Source organism: Dendrobates tinctorius, unplaced genomic scaffold (genome assembly GCF_039654945.1).
Source record: "Dendrobates tinctorius isolate UK_male_01 unplaced genomic scaffold, ASM3965494v1 ptg000035l, whole genome shotgun sequence".
Lineage (NCBI taxonomy): Eukaryota > Metazoa > Chordata > Amphibia > Anura > Dendrobatidae > Dendrobates > Dendrobates tinctorius.
The window spans coordinates 31,312,575-31,337,228 of NW_027361703.1; the positions used below are offsets into that span (position 1 = coordinate 31,312,575).

The window sequence follows — 24,654 nt, forward strand, 5'->3', positions numbered from 1 at the left end:
GACATCTCAGTCTGATTTTCTCAGATTGACGGAATGGAAAATATAACCATTTTTTTTTCTTCTCTCCAAGTTCACGCTGATCAAAGTCCGATCAGAATAATGGGACCCTTTTTCTCGGATGCGGGGAAAATGGTTGTGTGACCCTACCCTAAATATTTGAGTCATCCACTATTCCCTGTATACCCGCACCAGGCATAATTAATGACATCATTTTTTTCTGGAGTGTTCCGTCAAGAAGTGGTGATATGCTAACACATGAAGATGATGATTACATATAGATAAAAAGCGCAACAAAGCCGTATATATTGGTGGGCGCAAAATAGTACTCCCACAAATAGTTCAATGTCCTTCAGTCATACACCAAGAAAAAAATAAGGCAGCAATGCAACCTAATTTTTCACTTAAAGGTGGTTGTTGGGCCTTAGGCTACAAGTCTGCAGTCACTTCCAGCCACATTCTGACTAGATGTTTCCAGCATCACTCAATACACTTGCAATGAGCGAGGCCTCACACATCTAGACGAAACCTAATGCATGCATGCAAACTGCATACTTGTGGTCATGCGCCTGCTGTTGCGGGTGCCTGAGAATCCTCACAGTAGGCAGTGCGCTCTGAGGGTTCACAAGTCTGCAGTCATATAAAGTGACTGTAGACTTGTAGCCTGAAGCTGGACAACCACGTAAAGATAGATGGAAAAAAAAACATCCTTTAATATGAATCTTGTAATACTCCATAGTTACATTTCTAGCACAGAGCACAGCATGCAATATTGAGATACAACTGCAAAAATGAAGACATATTTCTACATGAACCAGCAAGAAAGTCTCCTTGTACTATTGACAAAAAAATAATTCTTACCTCTCGTTGAAAGAAATTCCATGCATTAGTCAGCCATTGGTATCTGGGTAGACCATAGTTTGGCATTCTTGATTTCAAACTAATCATATCCGACCACTGAATTACAGCCTAAAATTCAAAAATATTCAACATTCAGGCTAGGCAGGACTATAAAATACCTAAACAGGATAAAAACAAGGTTAAAAATTGGCTGCGCTGCTGGAAAGAAGTCTCGTGCTGCGATATTCTTAGAAGGTTCTTAATTGTCCACTACGCGTTGCATTGATATCCTGACATCTCTATCAAGTGTAAATAAAAAAAAAACCTGACAGGTTCAATTACAGCCTGAAATTCTAAAATATTCAACATTCAATTGATATAGATCCCTTTCAGGCCTTCAGGTTAGACATGACTATAAAATAAGCAGACAATCCTAATTCACATAATTTTTTTGTTATTTTTACTTAATGAGTAACTGTCATTTTATTTTTGTTTTTCTTGCAAATTAGTAGTCAACGTCAAAATAAAAAAAACTTGTAATATATCTTGTTAGAGATAGCCATTTCTTTTTCCACCTGGACTGATCTTTCATTTTCAAAGTTCTCAATTCACGGATAAGATCTATCTTCAATTTTCTGAAATAGAAGACAATTGGTGCTGATAAAGCTCTATGGAGAACTGCCACTAACGCTTTCTCTCCTCAAAGCACCAACTGTCATCTCCTAATTCAGTAATGGGAAAGTCTGTCTTAATACATTGTATCCATTAATTCCGAGAGAACGATCAATCTAGGAGGAGAAAGAAGCAAATTTCTCTGATTCGGTTACAAATTTTCAAGGATACTTCTTGATTTATGAAATACAAATAAAATGATTGTTACTCTTCAAATTGTACTTATCATATACATTTTATAGCAAAAATACTATATACTTGCACTATAACTTCATAGTAGAGATGAGCGACTTTGCCTTTTTTAGGGTCGAGTCGGGTTTCATGAAATCCGAGTTTCTCAAAAGTTGAGTCAAACGAAATCGGCCGACTATAGGGAAAAGACGGGAAAAGTCGTGAAACACGAAACCCAATGCAAGTCAATGGGGAGAAAAGTGGCGATGAGTGGAGGACTGTAAACACACCTGGCATGAATTTTAACCCTAGAGGCGGAGAAATCTCTCTCTCTTCCCTCTCTCCCACTCCAGCTATGCTACGCTTCTCTCATTGGCTCAATAAAGTCACGTGCAAGCATTCAGCGAAACCCGACTTTGGCACTTGGGTCGCCGACCGCATGGCCAACTTCACATTGTGGTCAGGTTTCGTTTCATAAAACCCGACTTTGGCGAAAGTCGTCGACTTTTGAATCTGACCGACTTGTTTTGCTCAACTCTACTTCATAGGCTTTGAAACATTTAAGCAATACCATGGTCTTTGAACATTGAGGCCACCAGATTAGATACAAGAGACGTAATCTGCCAGCTCTTATTGGATTATGCTTTATCCCCACTAGAAGAACAGCTCTCAACACTTCTTATCATGTCTCATGCTTTACATTTATTGACCTACATATGATTGTGTGCATATTCCTTTATTGTCCTCACATTTTGATGGTTTACCACAATGCACCCACCAGGTGAGGAATCTTTTCAGGTGTGCATTTATGTGTATGCTTCTAATGTCACAGATAAATTGGCTGGAAATAGGTGAAATGGTAGGAAAAAGTATAATTCGGACATGTAACAGGTATGAAAACTAGCTCTTGAAAAATCAATACTGTTCATACAAAAATTATCTTAAAGGGATCCTGTCAGTTAATTATGTTTATTAAAGGGAACTTGTCAGAAAGTGATAAGTCGATATAGGTCTTAGGACAACAATACTAATAATAATAATAGCACATGTAAGTCCCTAAAAGATGCTTTGATGTCAATTTCTCCCAGCTTCACAGTGTGTCAGCTTAAGAAGGAGGAGGTGCGGCGAGTGACATTTCTGGAAGGAAGTGCATCAATATTGTAAGATGATGTGCCTTATTAAGATACAGGAAAAATATATATTTCTGTACCATGTTAGCCAGTGAATAGAATATGAGAGTCCTCAGTGGTTGATACCTTTTAATGGCTAACTGAATAGAAGGTAAATTGCAAGCTTTCGAGACTACACAGGTCTCTTCATCAGGGATAAAATAACACAAAATCTGAAGAGTCGCATTTATACACAACAGGATACAGAAATAATGCAATAGATGAGACAAGCAACGTGAAGCAGAACTATAGATGTGGGATGGGGAGAAAACAGCTGTGGCCATAAATATTGGAACAGTTCATAGATAAGGAGTGTGAAAGTTTTATTGTCCTCTGATTAACATCTGGTCCATGGTTGTGATGCCCCTAAATAGTCTGCAGAGCACACTCTTTAGATGATACAAAAATAAAAGAAAAAAGAATAGATCTAGCTGTGGACAATCCTTTTTGTATCCCTGATTACAGCGTCATGGACATGACATTACTGGTATTAAAAGGTAACATCAAATCTCAGAGACAAACATTTGGGAGTATAAACTTATGACAACCTTTGACACATTCAGGAACATGTGTTGTTCTTAAACCTCTATATAATGTTCAGCATTGATAGTGACTTTCAAGTTTTGTAAGCTGCCCATGCAAATTGCACTAATGCAAGCAGTAGATCACAAGCCTCTAATATTGACTTGTTGCTTGTGAACATGGACTTCTCCAGAATCTCCAAATCTTTTGACATTGTGTATTGTAGATGGTGGGATATTCACAGTCTGTGCAATTTTACGTTGAGGAGCATTATTCTGAAACTGTTCACCAATCTGTACACATGCATCTAAAATTGTGGAACAGTTGACCATCTTTTCTTCTGAGATACTCTGCCTCTAAAATGCGGTTTCCATACAGTCAATTGACTTGATTGAAAACCCTCCAGCTGTTTCCTTACTAATACTTACTTTTCCAACCATTTGTTGACCCTGTTCCCAACTTTTTTTGAGATTTGTCGCTGCTATCAATTTCTAAATTAGTAAAAAAAATATTCAAACGAAATGAAAAAATGTCTAACTTTCACCTTCTGATAAGTGTTCTATGTTCGGTTGTAAATAAAAAATGAATAAAAGCCTTCCAAATTGTTGCGTTATTGCTATCTTTACATTTTACACAGCAGCCCAACATTTTTAAATTGATGTAAATTTTGTGCACTTTTACTTCCATTTCAGGATGGTCCCTGCACTGATTTGGTATCTTAACTATTGGACCTCATAATGAAGTGCATAATACAAGAGATTGGTTAGGGTGAGCACTTTGATCCCCTATTTTGGTTGGTACTTGGGCAGCACCGTGGCTCAGTGGGGTCCTGTGTTCAAATCCCACCAAAGACAACATCTGCAAAGAGTTTGTGTGTGTGTGTGTGTGTGTGTGTGTGTGTGTGGGGGGGGGGGGGGGGGGGTTTCCTCAGGGTATTCCGGTTTTCTCCCACATTTCAAAGACATGCTGAGAGGGATTCTAGATTTTGAGCCCCATTGAGGACAGTGCCAATAATGTCTGTAAAGCGCTGTGGAATTAATGGCGCTATGTAAATGAGTAAAATAAATAAATACTGGGTCTGTGTATTTGTGCCTAGTATGATCTCTTGGCTATTACCATTATCTTGGCTTTAGAATCATTTACAAATGATTAATATCTGGATTTTTGATATAATGTATTGATATGGTGGTGCTTTATTATTTATTTGCTATACTGTTGTATGCATATTCATAGATCGCTCTATGGGGGACCTTTATAACTGCTTAGATTGTGTTATTATTTCTATGTGACCAGCCTTATACAGATAAAGCATTTCTGGTTACCTCATTTTTCATTGTGTGGATTCAATATAAATTTTTTTTTTATATTTTTATCTGATACATTTTCAATAACATTTCTGATTGTTTCATTATATTCACACTACTTGGTTGTTTTCCTGCCTACTTTATGGCTTTGTTGAATATTTGATATATCTATTACTGTTTTATGTGTTTGTATTCCAAAATGTATCTGGGCCACTTTGTCTGCATGATATACGAAGATAATGTTTTGCATGAATCATTTATTTATATTTCATGTACATGAGAGGGATTGTGGTGGGAGGAAGTTGTTTTTTATAATTATATAGAAAACCTTTAATAAAGAAGTTATCTGATTGAAAGAAATACTATATATGCCACCATAATCTGATGTTACAACCCTGTGAAATGAAGCTTGGCAAATAACCCTGGATGTCTGTTGGGAGTATGTCAATGCACTTGGAAATTATCAACTAAACCCCAGTGAACATTTAGATTACTTATAAATATAAAAACACTAGCTGAAGAGCTCGGCTTTGCCCGAGCATAGTAACTAACTGTGGGTCCCGGTCTCTCCCTTAACCACCCCGCTCTCCACCCACCATCATGCTCTCTCCTTCCACAGCATCGCTGTCCATGCACAGTCCCACTCTATCCCTCCGCAGCCCCGCTCTCCATCCGTGTCCTGCTCTCCCTCCATAGCCCCGCTATCCATGCTCCGTCCCGCTCTCTCCCTGGCAGCTCCGCTCTCCACCCGCGTCCCGCACTTTCCCTCTGCAACTCTGCTCTCCAGCTGCTAGTGGGCAAGGCTATGTGGAATGGGTATGGCTTAATACATACACACACACACATACATACAGCTTTATATATATAGATGTATTCTTTTCATTGTTGTACTAGGGGACCTATACAACCATACCACTGGTAACAATAGTAAAATCATCCTAAGGCCTCCTTTACATGTCTGTATAAAACCAGTACCGGTGTCATCAGTGTTTTGGATCTGTGTGCTGTACATGTTTTTCATGGACCCGTAATGGCCCTCATCCCTACGCTGCCGATAAAAAAAGGACATGTTTCCATGTGGTTTGCATGGATATGTGCACAGTAGGATAGATTATAATTGATACATATGGCACCCGTGGTGAAAACGGATACCACACACTGTACTAATTTATTACAACGTTTTGCATGTGTGATGGAGTGACATTGTGAACGATGTAGAGTCGTATCATTTTGGTGACCGGCGAGGGTTGCGAATTATAGTATCAATAGTGAAGTCTCAGAAATCTTCGTTTAGAATACAATATACTGAAGGCCTAACAAGATTCTAGTATTTTTCCTCATCTTACAATTTCACTTTAAAAGAACTAGTAGGTCTCTTGATATCGCTCTGAATGGCATCAAATCTTCCATACTTGTGCACATGCCCTGGAGTTCAGGGACTACACGTTAATACAGACAGTACTAAAAGTTGTGCTCTTTTATTCCAGCTGTTCAATAATGGACAGGGCAAAAACTTCCACTCTATCACTAGCATTGTATGTGGCACAGTTATAGAAAGCTACTGAAGAAGGATTCTGAAGATCACACACTACTGAACTTGAAAACCCAAGAGATCAGTAAGTTTATAGCGCTGAACTTCTTAACTCACACAGTGACATAAATACATACAGATATTTTACTGGAAGGCAAGGGATGGACAGAAAATATATAATAAAGCAATATGCTTGCCAGCACCTCGGGGCTGTTAAAGACACTTGATATGTTCATTTTGGGGTCTTTGTTTCCCATAAATAGTAAGTTGGACAATGTGAAAGCCTCAACACCTGCCCTACACAATGCACCAGCACTGCATGCTGACAGATACTTATTACATGTGCCGCATCTATTGGAAAACATACAATACACTATATTATACTGGAGAACGCTGCGATAATACAAATTGTATGAATGCAAGCACTATAACAAAGCAGATTCTATAGGTCGTAACGTGGCTTTGGTGGAGTTAAAATATATATTCTTGTTTAGACTTGTGTGTACAATTTTGCAAGATTAGGTAACATTACTGAAGTCTGTTCATACACCGGCTTCTGTTTTGCTAATCTTTATGAACCCATTAACTTGTAAAGAATGTGTATTGTTCTGCCCTCCTCATATTTAGCATTTCGACTGTGATGTTTTTATGTGCTGCACATGTCCAATTGTTGATGATAACCAAATTACTTTGAAAAGGTTGTCCATCTAAAACATACCACCTATCCGGTGGATATGTTGTAATTTGCTGATTGGTGGCTCTCATGACACCAATCAGTACATAGGGGAACTTTAATACCCATTACAAAATGGCATGGCAGGTCGAACGCCCAATCACCACTCAACTCACTCTCTCTAGCGTTGCTGAGAGTTGCGCAAGGCTTTTCCAGTGGCCCCATAAAAAGTCTTGTGTGCCGGTTGAGCAGAAGCACTATATTACGTAGGAGGTAACTTGTTTTCTGCGGACAACCCCCTTAAAGCCTGATTATAGCTTTTGAAAACGTCATGATCAGTAGAAATTTCTGTGACTGTATGATTCTTCTGAATGAGGTTTGGAGTCATCTGAATGAGGTTTGAAGAAATTCATATATATGCTGCAGAAACAAGCAGTGAGCCAGAAGAAGCATGTGTCCACACAACATAGCCATCACTCTAGATGCTGTCCTGCACCTCCCTGTCCTACCTCCAAGTTATCCGCTACATGGAATTACTATAAGGCTATGTGCCCACGTTGCAGAAATGCTGTGGAATTGTCCACAGCATTTCCGCAACTTCCCACTGCGGGTAAGACGCATGCGGAATTCGCATGCGTTTTGCTGCTAAACAAGTGTTTTGCAAGAATTTTTAGATTGCAGAATGCTAGCGCTTTTCCAAGCGATTTCAAGCATCGCTTAGAAAAGTGATTGATAGGTTGGTCACACTTGTCAAGCATAGTGCTTGACAAGTGTGACCAACTTTTTACAATTGATTATGCCTATGCAGCATCAATAGTAAAAGCTAGAATGTTAAAATAAAAAAAAAAATAAAAAATATGGATATACTCACCTCCTGGAGGCCCCCGATCTCAGCGGTGATCCCGGTCCTCAACAGCGCTGCTGGCAAGTTCCGTTCCCAGGCGTGCTTTGTGAGAATGACCTTTGTGATGTCACGGTCGCGTGACTGCTACATCATCAGAGGTCATTCTCGCAAAGCACGCCTAGGAACGGAACTTGCCGGCAGCGCCGCTGAGGACTCCGGGGGCCGACAGAGGGTACATATATCCCTATTTTTTACAGGAATATGGTACCCAGGGCATGGAGGAGAGTCTCCTCTCCTTCAGACCCTGGGTACCATCCGCACATGAAGCGCTCACTTTACGCATGGATTGCATAGCCACATGCGTAAAGTGAGCGTTTCAATGCAATCCTATGGCGGCGGAATCGCCGAGATTCCGCAAAATTAATGGATATGCTGATGATTTTTCCGCTATGCGATTCTGCAGCGGAAAAATCCGCAGCACTGGCACAGCAACTGCGAAATCTCATAGGATTGCATGGGTTGCGTTTTGTTAGTGTTTAAGCGTTTCCACAGCGGCAAAAATGCGGTGGAGACGCTAAAAAACGCAACGTGGGCACACAACCTAAAGCATGATGTACTAAAGTGAGTGATGCCAATTCTCTATTTTTTGATACATGTGCCCTTCCCTTAGGATATGCTTACATGCAATGTGTTTGCAATGTTTCAGTTGTATTTAATTTTTTTTTTAATAAATTCCCAGTTTTTACTTAATTAGATCCAGCAAAAATTGGTGATGGAGTATATTTTACTGCATACAACTTCCATTCCATTAAGAACAAAATACTGTCATGCAGTGTATACTGCAACTGTACAATCTGCATACAAATAGACTAGAATCACATAATAAAAGTGTATGTAAAACCTGTTAAATAACGTGAATAAGTGAAAAACAATGTCACGTCCTTTGTATGCCTTATAAAAAACACTGTTGCTGTTTCCACACGCTTTCCTATCAGCATGTATGACTAAGTAAGCAAATATTGTTTGACTTGGCACTATGGCTGATAGAAATGAAAGACTGGAAACAGACTTGTGTTTTACAAGACATGTTATGGTCTGCGAAATATAGATAATATCCTATACAAACTGTTTTGGATACCTTGGTGATTCAAACAAACAGGTCTGTGACCATACATTATACAGATTGGGACGGTTTTCAGAATGATTGCAATGTGGTTTTAGAATTACAGAGGAAAATTAAGACTAGAATATACAGTGGGGAAAAAAGTATTTAGTCAGCCACCAATTGTGCAAGTTCTCCCACTTAATAAAAAGATGAGGAGGCCTGTAATTGACATCATAGGTAGACCACAACTATGAGTCAAAAAGAGAAAACAAATCCAGAAAATCAGCTTGTCTGATTTGGCAGGATTTATTTTGCAAATTATGGTGAAAAATAAGTATTTAGTCAATAACAAAAGTTCAGATCAATATTTTGTTATATATTCTTTGTTGGTAATGACAGAGGTCAAACGTTTTCTGTAAGTCTTCACAAGGTTGGCACACACTGTTGTTGGTATTTTGGCCCATTCCTCCATGCAGATTCTCCTCTAGAGAAGTGATGTTTTGTGCCTGTCATTGGGCAATACAGACTTTCAAATCCCTCCAAAGGTTTTCTATGAGGTTGAGATCTGGAGACTGGCTAGGCCACTCCACAACCTTCATATGTTTCTTACGAAGCCACGCCTTCATTGCCCTGGTGGTGTGCTTGGGATTATTAGACCCATCCATGTTTCATCTTCAATGCCCTTGCTGATGGAAGGAGGTTTGCAGTCAAAATCTCACGATAGATGGCCCCATTCATTCTTTCATGTACACGGATCAGGTGTCCTGGTCCCTTTGCAGAGAAACAGCTCCAAAGCATGATGTTGTCACCCCCCATGCTTCACAGTAGGTATGTGTTATGAACAGGTCACCGATGAGGATGGCAGGAATATGCTAGGCCACCAGGAAACCAGAAAGGTTGGTCACTTAGCGAATTGCAGACCCCTAATCCTAACAACACAACTAACAGTAGCCGTGGAGCGTACCTACGATGCCCTAGACACCTCGACACAGCCGGAGAACTAACTAGGCCTAAAGCAAGAAAGGTTAAATCTAAACTGCCCCGGAGTAGAACCCCAAAGAAATATATAGCCCCCAAACATATATTGTCGGTGAGACCAGATGAGGGACAAACACAGGCAGAAAATATACTGAGCAAATGATGGGGCCCAAACTGTCTAGATAGGACAGGAAAGGAATGACTGTCCTCAATCATGCAAAAACCCTAAAAAATCCAACACGTCTGATGCACAAAAAAACACTGAGGTCTCACGACATCTCCCCCACTATATCAGCATTCTGGTGTAAACTGGCAGTAAAGCAGAATAGACTAACATAACAGGGGACTGAACAAACTGACACAAGCTGTAACATATGGAGCAGAGTCCAGCACAGCCCCAGCAGGGAGCACGCTGAACCCGCACAGCAAAGCAGAAAGAGGCAAAACCATATCAGAAGCAAAGGATTACAACTTAGCAGAAAAATGCAGGATCAGGCAGGAGACAGCAGACCTCAAGTTGCACAGGAAGAACTCATCACCAGCAACAATTGAGGGAAGCCTGCTCACTTAAGTACTCCCAATCAGTAACCCCAGATCTCCAATCATCATTGTCAGGTGGCAGACTTCTGTCAATCTGGCCAGCTCCACTACCCACAGTAACCACCAGAGGGAGCCCCGACTCAGAAGAGAATTCACAACAGGTATGTTGCTCTTTGGATGCATCTCAGCATTCTGTCTTCTCCAAACTCGATGAGTTTGTTTCTACCAAACAGTACTATATTGGTTTCTTCAGACCATATGACAATCTCCCAATACTATTCTGGATAATCCAAATGCTCTCTAGCAAACTTCAGACGGGCCCGGACATGTACTGGCTTAAGCAGGGAACATGTCTGGCACTGCAGGATCTGAGACCTTGGCAGCGTTGTGTTACTGATGGTAGCCCTTGTTACCATGGTCCCAGCTCTATGCAGGTCATTCACTAGGTCTCCATGTGGTTCTGGGATTTTTGCTCACTGTTCTTGTGATCACTTTGACCCCATGGGGTAAGATCCTGCGTGGAACCCCAGATCAAGGGAGATCATCGGTGGTCTTGTCTGTCTTCCATTTTCTTATTATTGCTCCCAGTTGATTTCATCACACCAAGCTGCTTGCCTATTGCAGATTCAGTCTTCTCAACCTGGTGCAGGGCAACAATTTTGTTTATGGTGTCCTTCGACAGCTCTTTGGTCTTCACCATAGTGAAATTTGGAGTGTGACTGTTTGAGGTTGTGGACAGGTGTCTTTTATACTGATAACAAGTTTAACCAGGTGCCAATACTACAGGTAATGAGTGGAGCACAGAGGATCCTCTTAAAGAAGAAGTTACTAGTCTGTGAGAGCCAGAAATCTTGCACGTTTTTAGGTGACCAAATACTTATTTTCCACTATAATTTGAAAAATAAATCTTGCCAAATCGACAAGGTGATTTTCTGGATTTGTCTTCTCATTTTGACTCTCATAGTTGTGGTCTACCTATGATGTCAATTACAGGCCTCTCTCATCTTTCTAAGTGGGAGAACTTGCACAATTGGTGGCTGACTAAATACTTTTTCCCCATTGTAAATGCAATGTGCAAAGCATAAACATTAGTCATGAGAAAACTGGTTATCCAAGCATGCTCATGTGCTAATCGAGTGTCTTACGCATGCTCAAATAATATGTTTGCGTCCCCGTGGCTGCATGTCTCGCGACAGGTATTGCATGTGTTGTGGCTGTCTAACAGCCACGAGACATGCAGCCGCGGGGACAAATATATTATTCGAGCATGTGGAAGACACTCGATTAGCACATGAGCATGCGCGGATAACACCATATCCAAGCACGTTCGCTCATCACTAAACATGTAAATCAGCCTTCTGTAACAGATGTATAATATTATCTCCCAGTACAATACCTGGTTCCTAAGTGTTCGGAATGTACGCTAATATTGTAAGTGGCAACATTGTTTTATTATTACATTCAATGTAAGGGAAATTTACTGTGTTAGAAAAGAAACACGCAATAATTGTAAAAGACAGAGGCATATCTGGGGGGGCCGCCGGCAGGAAGGTGCAGTCGGGCCGCCTAATGCAATGACAGTCGACACAGAAGCTGAAGACCGCCGACTCCCAGGGAACAATTGTACTCGCGTCTTAGATGCAAGTACGATTGAAGCAATGACCACGGGGTCAGAACAAAGCTAGCAGTGTGACCATGTCACGTGATCACGCTGCTGATGTCACTCACCCGCGCTGCAGAGGTGCACATTGGTGGTACATGCTCCAGTGGAACTGAAGACACTGAAGATTAAGTGCATGGGGGGGTTTAATGTGTGTGGGGAGATTTGGAGTGGGGATGGGGGGATTTAATGTGTGGGGGGAGAATAGGAGTCAATATGGGGGGGGATTTATTGTTTGGGGGGAGATTTGGAGTGGGGTTGGAGGATTTAAATGGAATCTGTCACCCCATTTTAGCCCTATCAGCTGTCGGCACCGCCATCAGGGGCTTATCTACAGCATTCTGTAATGCTGTAGATAAGCCCCCGATGTAACCTGAAAGATAAGAAAAACAAGATAGATTATACTCACAGGGGGGTGGGGCAGTGGGTGTCGCGGTCCGGTCCAGGTCCTGCCATCTGCATACGATGCAGTCCTCCTCCTTACTTCTACTGCGGCTCCGGCGCAGGTGTACTTTACTCTGCCCTCAACAGGGCAGATAAAGAACTTCTGCAGAGACATCGTCATCTATAAGGCACCTGGATGTAAATGTTATTTGTGATACTGACTAATTCTCTTGTTTTTATTTATGTTAGGAGCATTAAAGGGGTTGTCCACATTTGTGATGAGTTTGCAGTCATTCTATGTGACTGCAAACTTCTGAATCCTCACAGTGCTCACTGCACTCTGTTAGGATTCTCTTGTGCTGGCGATTTACATATATGTGTTCACATGCTGACTAGACATGTGTAGCAAGGTGGCCCAGCTAGGGGGGAGGTCCCCTGTTTACCTCGAACAGACGACACAGCCCCGAGACGGAGGCAGATTTCGGGTACAACAGGTCCAAGTTTATTGGCCGTCCTCCTGACCTCAGCAATACACCGCAGCACTTCCATAGCTCTCCGTATTCAGGCCCGGGTACCTTCACCTTTCTTCTGTCGTAGTGACGTTCCTCACGGCTCTGTCACTGGGGCCGCCCTAGGCCTATCTACTGCCAGCACTTCACCGGACAGAGGTCGTCGTCAATTTGGTACCCCGGGGCCTCGTCTGTTCTGCGGTTCTTCTTGTCGGGGCCACCCCCCTAACTTCTTTTCTCCTCAGTCCCCTAGTTGAGCTCGCCACACTGTCCGTACTCCTTCACTGATGCCTCTCCTTCTGAGCTCCTCCCGGGATTGGAACTTTCTGGAACCCTCCTGTACTATTTATCACCTTCCCTGGTCCCTGTAACACCGCCCCCATGACTAACCGTTTCTACAGCCATAAGCTGCTGTCAAGTCCTGTACGCACACTCCCCCCTGCCATCTTGTGGTCAAACCAAGGTATTGCACCCATTCTACAATTTTTTCAGCTGTTTCCCTTCTGTCATTATTAACATCTGTCTAAAGTGCACAAACCATCCCTTCTTCCTTCTTCCAAGTCCGTTCGTCCGGTTACCCCTTCCTTTGTCTATTGTCGTTCTCGACAATCGTCCCTACCTTCGTCGTCCTGAAGCTTTTCCACAGTCTGCTGTCGGACCGGTTGTTGGGCCAAACCCGCCACATGCGGGGCCGAACCAAATCGAGAGCACCATGCTCCGAGCAGCCTACTGCTACTCGCCAGCGTGCATGCCACATGACAACTTCTTTCAAATTGGGCTAGGTACACTCGGATTACTCTACGGCGTGTACGTCCCACTACTCTCCTCTTCTGTCACCCTCAACTGTCCGGAACGCCATGACCGATGCCTTACGCCTACCAGGTCATTGTTAGCGTCCGCCTATTCTTCTGGGGTGTCCGTTGTGTCAGGGACCTCGCTTGGGACCACTGTCTGATTCTATATCTTCCATCTCTTTGTCCTTCAATTTAAAAAGTCATGGTCGGCGTCTTCATCACACATACCTCGTACCCGGGACCTGTTGCATATTCCTTATGCATATTATACATTAAACCAACTTTTATGTAACCAGATTTTACTAATAGCATAAGTAACTTTTTTTTTCTTTTACCTTTTTCTTTAAACCAACATAAAAAAACAAAACAGGCATACTCCCCCTTCCTTTAACATTAGCACTTTCCCGTATGCATCCCCGCTGTGTCAGAAGAAAAACAAAAAAAAAAAACATTTCCCTTAATGTGGACATAAAACTGTCCTGTAGACTGCACAACAGTGCACGACAATCCCGGTAGTCTGGGCCATCTCCTGACCGCCAATGTTCCGCCAACTCAGCAGGGGACTCCACAGCCATTAAGTCCCTGGGATACTTGAGGTGTCTCTGTGAGTCCTTTTACGGGGGCTCGTAGTCTTCGGGGTAGGCGACCACTGCAACAGCGTAGTAGCCGCGGGGGCAGTACTCCTTATAGCAGGAGACCAAGTCTCCCTCCTGCAGAGCCCGGCTGTGACGGATGGAAGTCACATTCAAGTACACTTTTTGACCAGTGGCGAGGTCCCGGATGAACCCATAGCCTTTTTCCACATTTGTATATACCAGCCGCCCGGTGGACAATGGAGCCGCCATGCCAGACTCTCCTTTCTCATGGAGTAGCCCCCAGATCTCATGCTCTCTGGCCTTCTTTCCCTCAATGACCTCCGCATCCCAAGCAGAGGGTCCGGTGTAGGCCGCAGAGTCCGGTGGGTGGGCCGCGGTCGTGAGTGGAGCAGAGGTGACCGCAGATTCCAATGAGTAGGCCGCAGCCGGCTCCGGGAATGAAGTCGGAGTGGCCGCGTGGAGGCTGCAGCTGGAACCAAGGCGGCCGCGGGCACCGGCAAGTCGACCGCAGTCAAGGCCGCAGATGGAGCAGTGACCGCAGATGCCGGTGAGTCAAGCGTGGCGGCTGACGGCCCGATTACAGCAGTGACCGAGAGTGGGGCCAACGTGGCGGCAGGCCCCGATGAATAGGCCGCCGCCGGAAGATGGAGCGTGGCAGGGGCAGCCGCAGGTTGGTTCTGCACCGACAACAGTACGAGGTGCCGTCGGGCGGGGTGGCTCGGGGTTGTTGTAAGTGGCGACGGTTGGCCTGGCGGGGACCATGTAGTCATCCAGAGCTGGTGTCACCGAAGAGCGAGAAGTCGAGCGGGGAGGCCGAGAGCCGGTGTCAGGGCCCCAAGGCCTGTCCGGAGCACGGAGCATGGGGACGGGATCTGCATGTGGTGCCGCCGGCGGGGCCGGGGACACGCTCACCTTCCCAGGCGCCGCGGCTCCCAGCAGACTTTCCCACAGCTCCTTCCCCAGCCGATGATCTTCACCCCGCTGTCCGGCAGGGCCAGCCTCCAGGATCGACGGTTCCGCGGGGAGGCTCCCTGGGCAGGTCTCCCAACGAGACTCGATCTCGTGGAGCCACCGCCACTCCAGGCGTCCGATACCACGACAGTTGCGTCTCATTCCATCCAATGTCCAGTAGCTGAATGGCGCCAAACAGCCGCAGCAGGTCTCTCCACCCGGGCCACTCCCATTCTTGGGTGGGGAGGTGGTCGGCTTCTCCACCCATCTTCCAGGGTCTAACATGAGGGGGTGGTTGTCTCCAAATGAACACCACTCCCCCCAGGGGCGGATTTGATATAGCCCCGGATCATCCAGTCCAATTAGCAATGTCTGTGTCTCTTTTTGGCGCCAAATCGCCACAGCCATTCTTCCAATTCTTGTACCGCTCCGGTTCCTCTGGTGACAGAAACCAAGTCCCAAATTTATAATGTACAAATAAAGCAGCCTAAGTCCTTTTGCTTTCCTTTGTCGCAGGCCTACCGCTGAAGTTGAAGTATTGGCGGCAGCGATCCTGCCGACTACGCCAAATGTAGTAAGGTGGCCCAGCTTGGGGGGAGGTCCCCTGTTTACCGCAAACAGACAATACAGACACGAGACAGAGGCAGATTTCAGGTACAACAGGTCAAAGTTTATTGGCCGTCCTCCTGACGACCTTAGCAATACACCGCAGCACTTCCACAGCGCTCCGTATTCAGGCCCTGGTACCTTCACCTTTTTGTCGTAGTGACGTTCCTCACGGCTCTGTCACTGGGGCCGCCCTAGGCCTATCTACCGCCAGCCAGCACTTCACCGGACAGAGGTCGTCGTCAATTTGGTACCCCCGGGGCCTCGTCTATTCTCCGGTTCGTGTCGGGGCCACCCCCCTAACTTCTTTTCTCCTCAGTCCCCTAGTCGAGCTCGCCGCACTGTCTGTACTCCTTCACTGACTCCTCTCCTTCTGAGCTCCTCCCGGGACTGGAACTTTCTGGAACCCTCCTGTCCTATTTATCACCTTCCCGAGTCTCTGTAACCCTGCCCCCCATGACTAACGGTTTCTAGAGCCATAAGCTGCTGTCAAGTCCTGTACTTAAACCCCCCCCGCCATCTTGTGGTCAAACCAAGGTATTGCACCCATTCTACACTTTTTTCAGCTGTTTCCCTTCTGTCACTACTAACATCTGTCTAAAGTGCACAAACCGTCCCTTCTTCCTTCTGACAAGTCCGTTCGTCCGGTCACCTTCCCACACATGTGTGGCCTCACTCACTGAAAAGGAACTGATCAAGGCTGAGCACGTCTAGTCGGAATGTGGCCAGAAGTATACAAATCACATGCTTGTGCTGACATGACCGTGCACTCTTGCCACCGGCAAGGGAGAACCCTTAAAAGTGTGCAGTGCATTCGCTGTGAGAATTAAGAAGCCTGCAATGTCAGGATTCAGCTCTGCAGGTTCCAGTCATCACATGGACTCTTCACTCATATGCGACTTTCATACTTATGGTCCTGTGACAACGAGCTTCTCTTCCTGCTTCTCTCAGTTTTCCACTGAACATTGAGAGCATTAGGGAGAACAGCTCGTTGGTACATGACTAAGGGTCCTGTTTCACTTAGCGATGCACCAGCGATCCCAACAATGATACGACCTGTAGGGATCGCTGGTGCGTCGCTAAATGATCGCTAGTAAGCTGCCAAACAGGCAGATCTCTTCAGCGACGCAGCAACGATCCAGCGATCAAACACAGCGATGCATGCAGGCTAGTGGGACGCCGACAACAAGAAAATGGACCAGGACATTCCTGCATGATCAGCGATATCCAGCAGGGGGCAGGTCGCTGCTGCGTGTCACATGTAACAAGATCGCAGGCGAGATCGCTGTTGCGTCACAAAATCGGTGATGCATTAATGATCTCGCTATGTGAGACGGGGCCTTTAGTATGCAAATCGCATGTGTGCTTGGGGGGGAGGGGCGCCAAACTGAATTCTTACCCTGGGTGCCAGAAAACCTAGATACACCTCTGGTAAAAGATAATACTTTGCCTAATGCATTGCCCTCTTAAAGGGGTTATGTAACCTTTAAAAAATGCAACCTATAAAAAAAATGATGAAAAACAACAAATTATAAAAATTCTCCAGCCCCCTTGGTCCAGCACATATGCTCTAGTGGCCCCCCGCTCACTGTTTACAAGCAGGAGGCACACACAACCAATCTATACTGGCATCATGGCACGTGACTGCTGAGACTAATGACTTTTTGCAGAGGTCACATGCCGGCACACCGGTAAACACAGACTTCGAGAGCACCAATGGTTTCTGTGCTGGATTTGAAAAGTTTTTTTGGGCAATGAAAGCACATCTCATATAGGAAAAAAAAGTGTTTTTATTTCAGCATATTTTAAGAGCCATAACTTTTTAAAACAAAAGTTTGTGTTGCACATGAGAGCTTTTTTGTGAATAGTCATGCTTTTAAACTATTTGGAGCAAATTTAAATTACTGATTAACTTGTATTATTTTTCTTCTAAGTAAGCTGTGAAGAAGAAAAAGCATTTCTGTCACTACTTCTCATGTTTTTTTATTACATCATTCAGTGTGTAGCTCAAAATACATTTAACTTTTTTGTATAGGGTTTGGCGATTGCAGCAATACCAAGCATGTGTATTTGGTATCAACCCTTACAAAATAAAACTACTTTTTATGATAAAAAATTATTTTCTTTTTTTTGGTAAACCTTACCAAAACACACCACTTTCCAACTAATCAATGATATGCTTTGGTATAAATTAGGTTAAGGAGTTATATGGGTGGTTTAGGAGTGATCCTGACCATTACAGTGGGAGCCCGATTGTCACTCAATGCCAGGCTCATCGGTGTTCTGACGGGAACTGCATCTGTGCCTGCGTGCCCGCCATGTTGTAACTGTATGTCTTGGTAGCATACAGGGAATGGTCAGATTCAGGCTGCCCGAACCACGGCACCATGAATTGGAGCCTGACTGTACAATTGCACCCGTGTATGTTTTATTTCCTTAGCATGCTTCAGCATTTCAAAGTAAGACATACACAGGTGCAATCAAGTAGTAAGGCAGCAATTCATGCTGCCATGGTTGGGACAGCATAAATATGACTGTTTGCCTTTAATGTATACCAATCCATCACATATTTTGTATTTTTTGGACTGTGTACATCTATGATTAAGGAGAAAGATAACAGCATCCTTCCGGATCACTTAGAGAACCACTATGCACTGACGCAGTTCTCTCTCCTCCTGCACCACACTAAGGGTGTGTGCACACGCTGCGGATTCTGCTGCGGTGTACAGTACCTTTATACCCTATGGAAAAAAAAAACGCTATGCAGACGCTGCGGAATTTTCTGCGTGGATTTGCTGCGGTTTCAAAACCGCAGAAAGAATTGACATGTCAATTCTTTCTGCGAATTCCACTGTGGTTTGCCATCTCCTCCATTATGGAGATGAAAAACCGCAAGGCAAAACCGCAGGTCTTTTGGCCTGCAGATTTACCTGTGGATTTTACAAAATCCGCACGGCCAAATCCGCAGAGCATTCCGCAGCGTGTGCACAGACCCTGATGGATCCGATCAGGACAGGTGAGACAGGTGAGACAGGACAGGTGAGCAGGACAGGTGAGAATGCTAAAAGGATCTGCACATCAACTGCTGATTAGCTGAATGGCCTTGCTGGTAATGTGATCAGTCAGCGTCCTGGAAGAAAAGTCAAAACCTGGTAATTTCAAATTATTTAAATGTGTATGTATTTATGTAGCAGAGCTGTGTGTGTTAAATGTACAGAACAGTGCTTGTATGTTGCTCACACATGATAGGGTAGGAGGGTATGAGTTTCAATTTTTTTATTAATCTATTAAGAAAATATGTTAAGAACCCAATGTACATAAAAAGACAATTACAAAATTTACAAAAAAGCGGAATACTGCCAGTAAATAATTGGTTAAGGAATCCCAATGTACTCATTTTTTCCCCAAATAAGAAACCAATAGGACATGGGGAATTATAATGACACTAAGTTAGGGGAAAGCAGGTAGATCAACACCTATGAGAACTAATTTGCCCCTAAAAATCTTTTCCTACCTAAATGCGGAGGTTGGCACCCTAAAATACAATGTGGCGTCCTCATTCGAAGACAGCGGTCTCTCAGAAAAATCAATAACTATTACCTTATATAGAAATAAAGTGGACATGAAAGATTGCTGCTTATCTTGTGCTTTCACTATCCTCTTGTGTATTACGGAGACCGATATCACCATCAACAAAACATCTGCTTTTCAATCACCAAGGTCCCAGTCACAATGTGTTTCCCCCATAGAGGTTTAGGGTTCATCAGGAGACACAGATCTTCATTCAGGCATAGTCGAACATAACAGCAAGGAAAGGGGTGTACAAATATCTTGGCAACCATAATTTACTGTCAGGAGGTTTATATGCTCAAGGGGGAAGTCTACTCCTGGGTTCACTTTTCCAGACTGTGTGTCACTGGAGTGCAATGTGCATGCCACACAGTGCTCATCAAATACCCCAGTCCCTTTAGGAGCGGCAGGACCAACGTCATCAATAGGTGCTGCATCATTCAGCTCCACTCGCGTTCCATTTAAGTCATTAACAGAAGCCGCATGTGTGCCATCATAGAACTATATTCTCATTACATGCAACATGTGCTCCATTTCATCCATTTGCATGCTTTCCAGCACCTATTAAAGGCCCATAGCTATATACAGTGCATTGCGAAAGTATTCGGCCCCCTGAAACTTTTCAACCTTTTCCCACATATCATGCTTTAAACATAAAGATACCAAATGTAAATTTTTGGTGAAGAATCAACAAGTGGGACACAATTGTGAAGTTGAACAAAAATTATTGGTTATTTAAAATTTTTGTGGAAATTCAAAAACTGAAAAAGTGGGGCATGCAATATTATTCGTCCCTTTAACTTAATACTTTGTTGCGCCACCTTTTGCTGCGATTACAGCTGGAAGTCGCATGGGGTATGTCTCTATCAGTTTTGTACATCGAGAGACTGAAATTCTTGCCCATTCTTCATTGACAAACAGCTCGAGCTCAGTGAGGTTTGATGGAGATCGTTTGTGAACAGCAGTTTTCAGCTCTTTCCATAGATTCTTGATTGGATTCAGGTCTGGACTTTGACTTGGCCATTCTAACACCTGGATATGTTTATTTGTGAACCATTCCATTGAAGATTTTGCTTTGTTTGGGATCATTGTCTTGTTGGAAGACAAATCTCCGTCCCAGACTCAGGTCTTTTGTAGACTCCAACAGGTTTTCTTCAAGAATGGTCCTGTATTTGGCTCCATCCATTCTCCCATCAATTTTAACCATCTTCCTGGCCCCTGCTGAAGAAAAGCAGGCCCAAACCATGATGATGCCACCATCATGTTTGACAGTGGGGATGGTATGTTCAGGGTGATGAGCGGTGTTGCTTTGATTTTGATTTCATCTGAGCAGAGCACCTTCTTCCATATGTTTGGTGTGTCTCCCAGGTGGCTTGTTGCAAACTTTAGATGACACTTTTTATGGATATCTTTGAGAAATGGCTTTCTTCTTGCCACTCTTCCATAAAGGCCAGATTTGTGCAGTGTACGACTGATTGCTGTCCTATGGACAGACTGTCCCACCTCTGCTGTAGATCTCTGCAGTTCATCCAGAGTGATCATGGGCCTCTTGGCTGCATGTCTGATCAGTCTTCTCCTTGTTTGAGATGAAAGTTTAGAGAGACGGCCGGGTCTTGGTAGATTTGCAGTGGTATGATACTCCTTCCATTTCAATATGATCGCTTGCACAGTGTTTCTTGGGATGTTTAAAGTTTTGAAAATCATTTTATATCCAAATCTGGCTTTAAACTTCTCCACAACAGTATCACGGACCTGCCTGTTGTGTTCCTTGGTCTTCAAGATGCTCTCTGTGCATCAAACAGAACCCTGAGACTATCACAGAGCAGGTGCATTTATACAGAGACTTGATTACACACAGGTGGATTATATTTATCATCATTAGTCATTTAGGACAACACTGGATCATTCAGAGATCCACAATGAACTTCTGGAGTAAGTTTGCTGCACTGAAAAGGGGTCGAATTTTATTGCACGCCACATTTTTCAGTTGATTCTTCACCAAAAATTTACATTTGGTATCTTTATGTTTGAAGCATGATATGTGGGAAAGGTTGAAAAGTTCCAGGGGGCCGAATACTTTTGAAAGGCACTAATATATAAACACATATATACACACACACTGTATATTCATTTTTTTCCAACTCATGATGATACATAGCCCAAACTACACACAATCACCCGTTCAAATGTAAATGTTTGCTGATAAATCAGTCCAAAAAAAAAGAGCACTAAGCTCCAGAAATCCAGTGAATTCTGCACTCCCAAATCCAAATGCCCCCCCCTCCCTTCTGAGCTCTAGTGGGCCTAAACCACATTTAGTGTCCATATGTTTGTTACTTCTGTAGCAATGACAGCCTGCCAAATTTACAGGGGTGTGTCTCCAGAAGCACAAACTGGGTATAAAACTTACTGGTCACTACAGCATACTGTTCACTGCAAGGGCATATTACTGTATTTTTCGGATTATGATGCACTTATATACCCCAAATTTGTGGGGAAAATGGGGGTGCGTCTTATAATGTGGCAATACCATTCCGGCCGCAGGTTGGGATGAGAGGGTCTTCAGATGTTCGGTGTGGCGCCCCGCTGCTGCCGAGATCTCCATCTGCGCATATGCCGCCCCTGGCCAGTAGCCATTTTTCCGAAGTCCAGTCCACCGCATAGGAAACCATGTCACTGCAGAGGCTCTGGGCTTTCACAATGTCAGCAGAGCCACCGCAGCACCAAACACCCCCTCATCCCAGCCTGTGGCCTGCAGCAACGCTCCACTCTTGCCCCCTCCAGTGGCAACCCTAGTACTCAGTAACATCCACTGTTGATTGTTTCTGGAAAACACCCATGGCCTCAAAATAGTCACTACATATTTAGATAATTTCCCAATTAGGTATAATTTCCAAAATTTGGTAACTTGAGGGGGGATTCTGCTTTTCTACCACTTCAGGGCTCTGTATATGGAGTCCACAAACTGTTCTAAGAAAATCTGGGCTCTATGAGGCAAATAGCGCTCTGTCCCTCCCGAGTCTCACCGTATGGCTGAGCAGTAGTGCACAGCCTAGTATGGGGTATTTCTACATTAAGCAGAAATTGTTGGACAGATTTTGGTGCGATTTTTACCCAAACAATTTTTTTTGTGGTAAAAATGTAATTACTTTTTCTTCACTGCCCAATAGTATAAAATTTTGTGACATACCTGTGGTATCAATGTGATCACAGCAACCCTATATTAATTCATCAAGAGTTGTAGTTTGTAAAATGGGGTCACATGAGGCATTCTGCTGCTCTGGCACCTCAGGAGCTTTCACAGTGGGTCATGGCACCCGCAAACCATAACAGCAAAATCTGAACTCCCTTATTAGCTTTGCATTGTGCCTGAAAAGTATTTCCTGTTTACATGTAGGGTATTGGCACACTCAGGAGAAATTTTTATAATGGGTCCATTTTTTCCTACTAGCCCTTAGAAAAATTAAAAACTTGGGGCGAAAACAACATTTTAGTTTTTAAAAGTGTAATTATTCTTTCTTCAACACCCAATAGCATAAAATTCTGTGAGGCACGTGTCAATATGATCACTGCACCCTTAGATGAATTCATTGGGGATTGTAGTTTGAAAATGAGGTCAAATATGGGGGTGGGGTGGGAGGGGGAGTTCTGCTGTTATGGCACCTCAGGTGCTCTGCCAATATGACACTGCAACCTCAAACTATTCCAGCAAAATCTGAACCTATGGGATATCGGCGTACTCCGGAGAAATCGCACAACACATTTTACGGTCTGTTTTCTCCTGCTATCCTTGAGTAAATTAAAAAAATTTGGGGCTAAAACAATAGTTTTGTGGGATATTATTTTTTAATTCTCACAGATAAACGTTGCAAAATTCTGTGAAGCACCTGGTTGCTGAAGGTGTTCACCACATGTTTAGATTAATTCCTTGAGGGGTATGGTTTCCAAATGGGGTCACTTGTGACTAAACAGTGGAAAATCCCCACATCAGGGGCTCTCCAAACGGGACAAGGCACTCACTAATGTTTTCAGCAAATTTTGCATTCAAAAAGTCAAATGGTGCTCCTTCCCTTCCGAGCACAACCATGCGCCCAAACAGTACTTTTCCCCAAAATATAGGGTATCTGCATACTTATAAGAAATTGCACAACAAAATGGATGGTGCCATTTTTCCTGTTATCCTTGTGAAAATAAAAAATAGGGACTAAAAACTTTTTTTGTGAAAAAAATGTGATTTTTTTTATTTTCTCTGTTCAAGAATATAAATGTCTGTGAAGCACCCTGGGAGTTCAAGGTGCTCACCACATATCTACATGCATTCCTTCTGGGGACTAGTTTCAAAAAAGGGGTCACTTGTGGGGGTTTCCACTGTTTAGGCACATCTGGGGATCTTCACATGGGACATGGCGGCCGCTTTCCATTTCAGCATTCAAATGTCAAAATGTGCTCCTTCCCTTCCGAGCCTTGCCGTGTGCCCAAACAATACTTTTTACCCCACATATGGGATATCGACATGCTCAGGAGAAATTGTACAGCAAATATGGGGTCTATTTTCTCCTGGTACCCTTGTGAAAATAAAGAAATTTGGGGCTAAAGTAAAATTTTTGTGAAAAAAAAAGTTAACTGTTCATTTTTTCCTTCTACATTTTACTAATTACTGTGAAGCACCTGAAGGGTTAATCAACTTCTTGAATGGGGTTTTGAGCACCTTGAGGGGTAAAGTTTTTAGAATGGTGTCACTTTGTAGTATTTTATGTTATATAGACCTTTCAAAGTCACTTCAAATTGTGAAGTGGCCCCTAAAAAAAAGTTTCATAAATTTTGTTGGAAAAATGAAAAATCGCTAGTCAACTTTTAATCCTTATAACTTCCTAACCAAAAAAATTATATTAAAAAAATTGTGATGATGTAAAGTACACATGTGATAACTGTTATATATTAACTATCTTGTGTGACATAACTCTCTAATTTAAGGGCATAAAAATTTAAAGTACAAAAATTGCTAAATTTTCTCCAAATTTCCATTTTTTTCACAAATAAAGGCAAGTCATATCGAATAAATTTTATTACTATCATGAAATACAATATGACAAAAAAAACCCACATCTCGGAATCAGTGGAATTCATTAAAGCATTCTAGAGTCATTAGCTCAAAGTGACACTTGTTAGAATTGTAAAATTTGGCTTTGTCATAAAGATGCAATTACCAATGTACTAGCAGGATGCAGCAGACACCCC

General features: G+C 43.3%; 1 protein-coding gene across 1 annotated transcript in view; it reads right to left on the reverse strand.

The window, feature by feature from the left end:
• Positions 1-24,654, reverse strand: part of TSPAN12 (tetraspanin 12) — a 344,082-nt gene that overhangs the window by 85,972 nt on the left and 233,456 nt on the right. Inside the window, exon 6 of the mRNA XM_073573369.1 lies at positions 859-966. Within this exon, the coding sequence (XP_073429470.1) occupies positions 859-966 (108 nt within the window). The remainder of the gene's footprint in view (positions 1-858; positions 967-24,654) is intronic.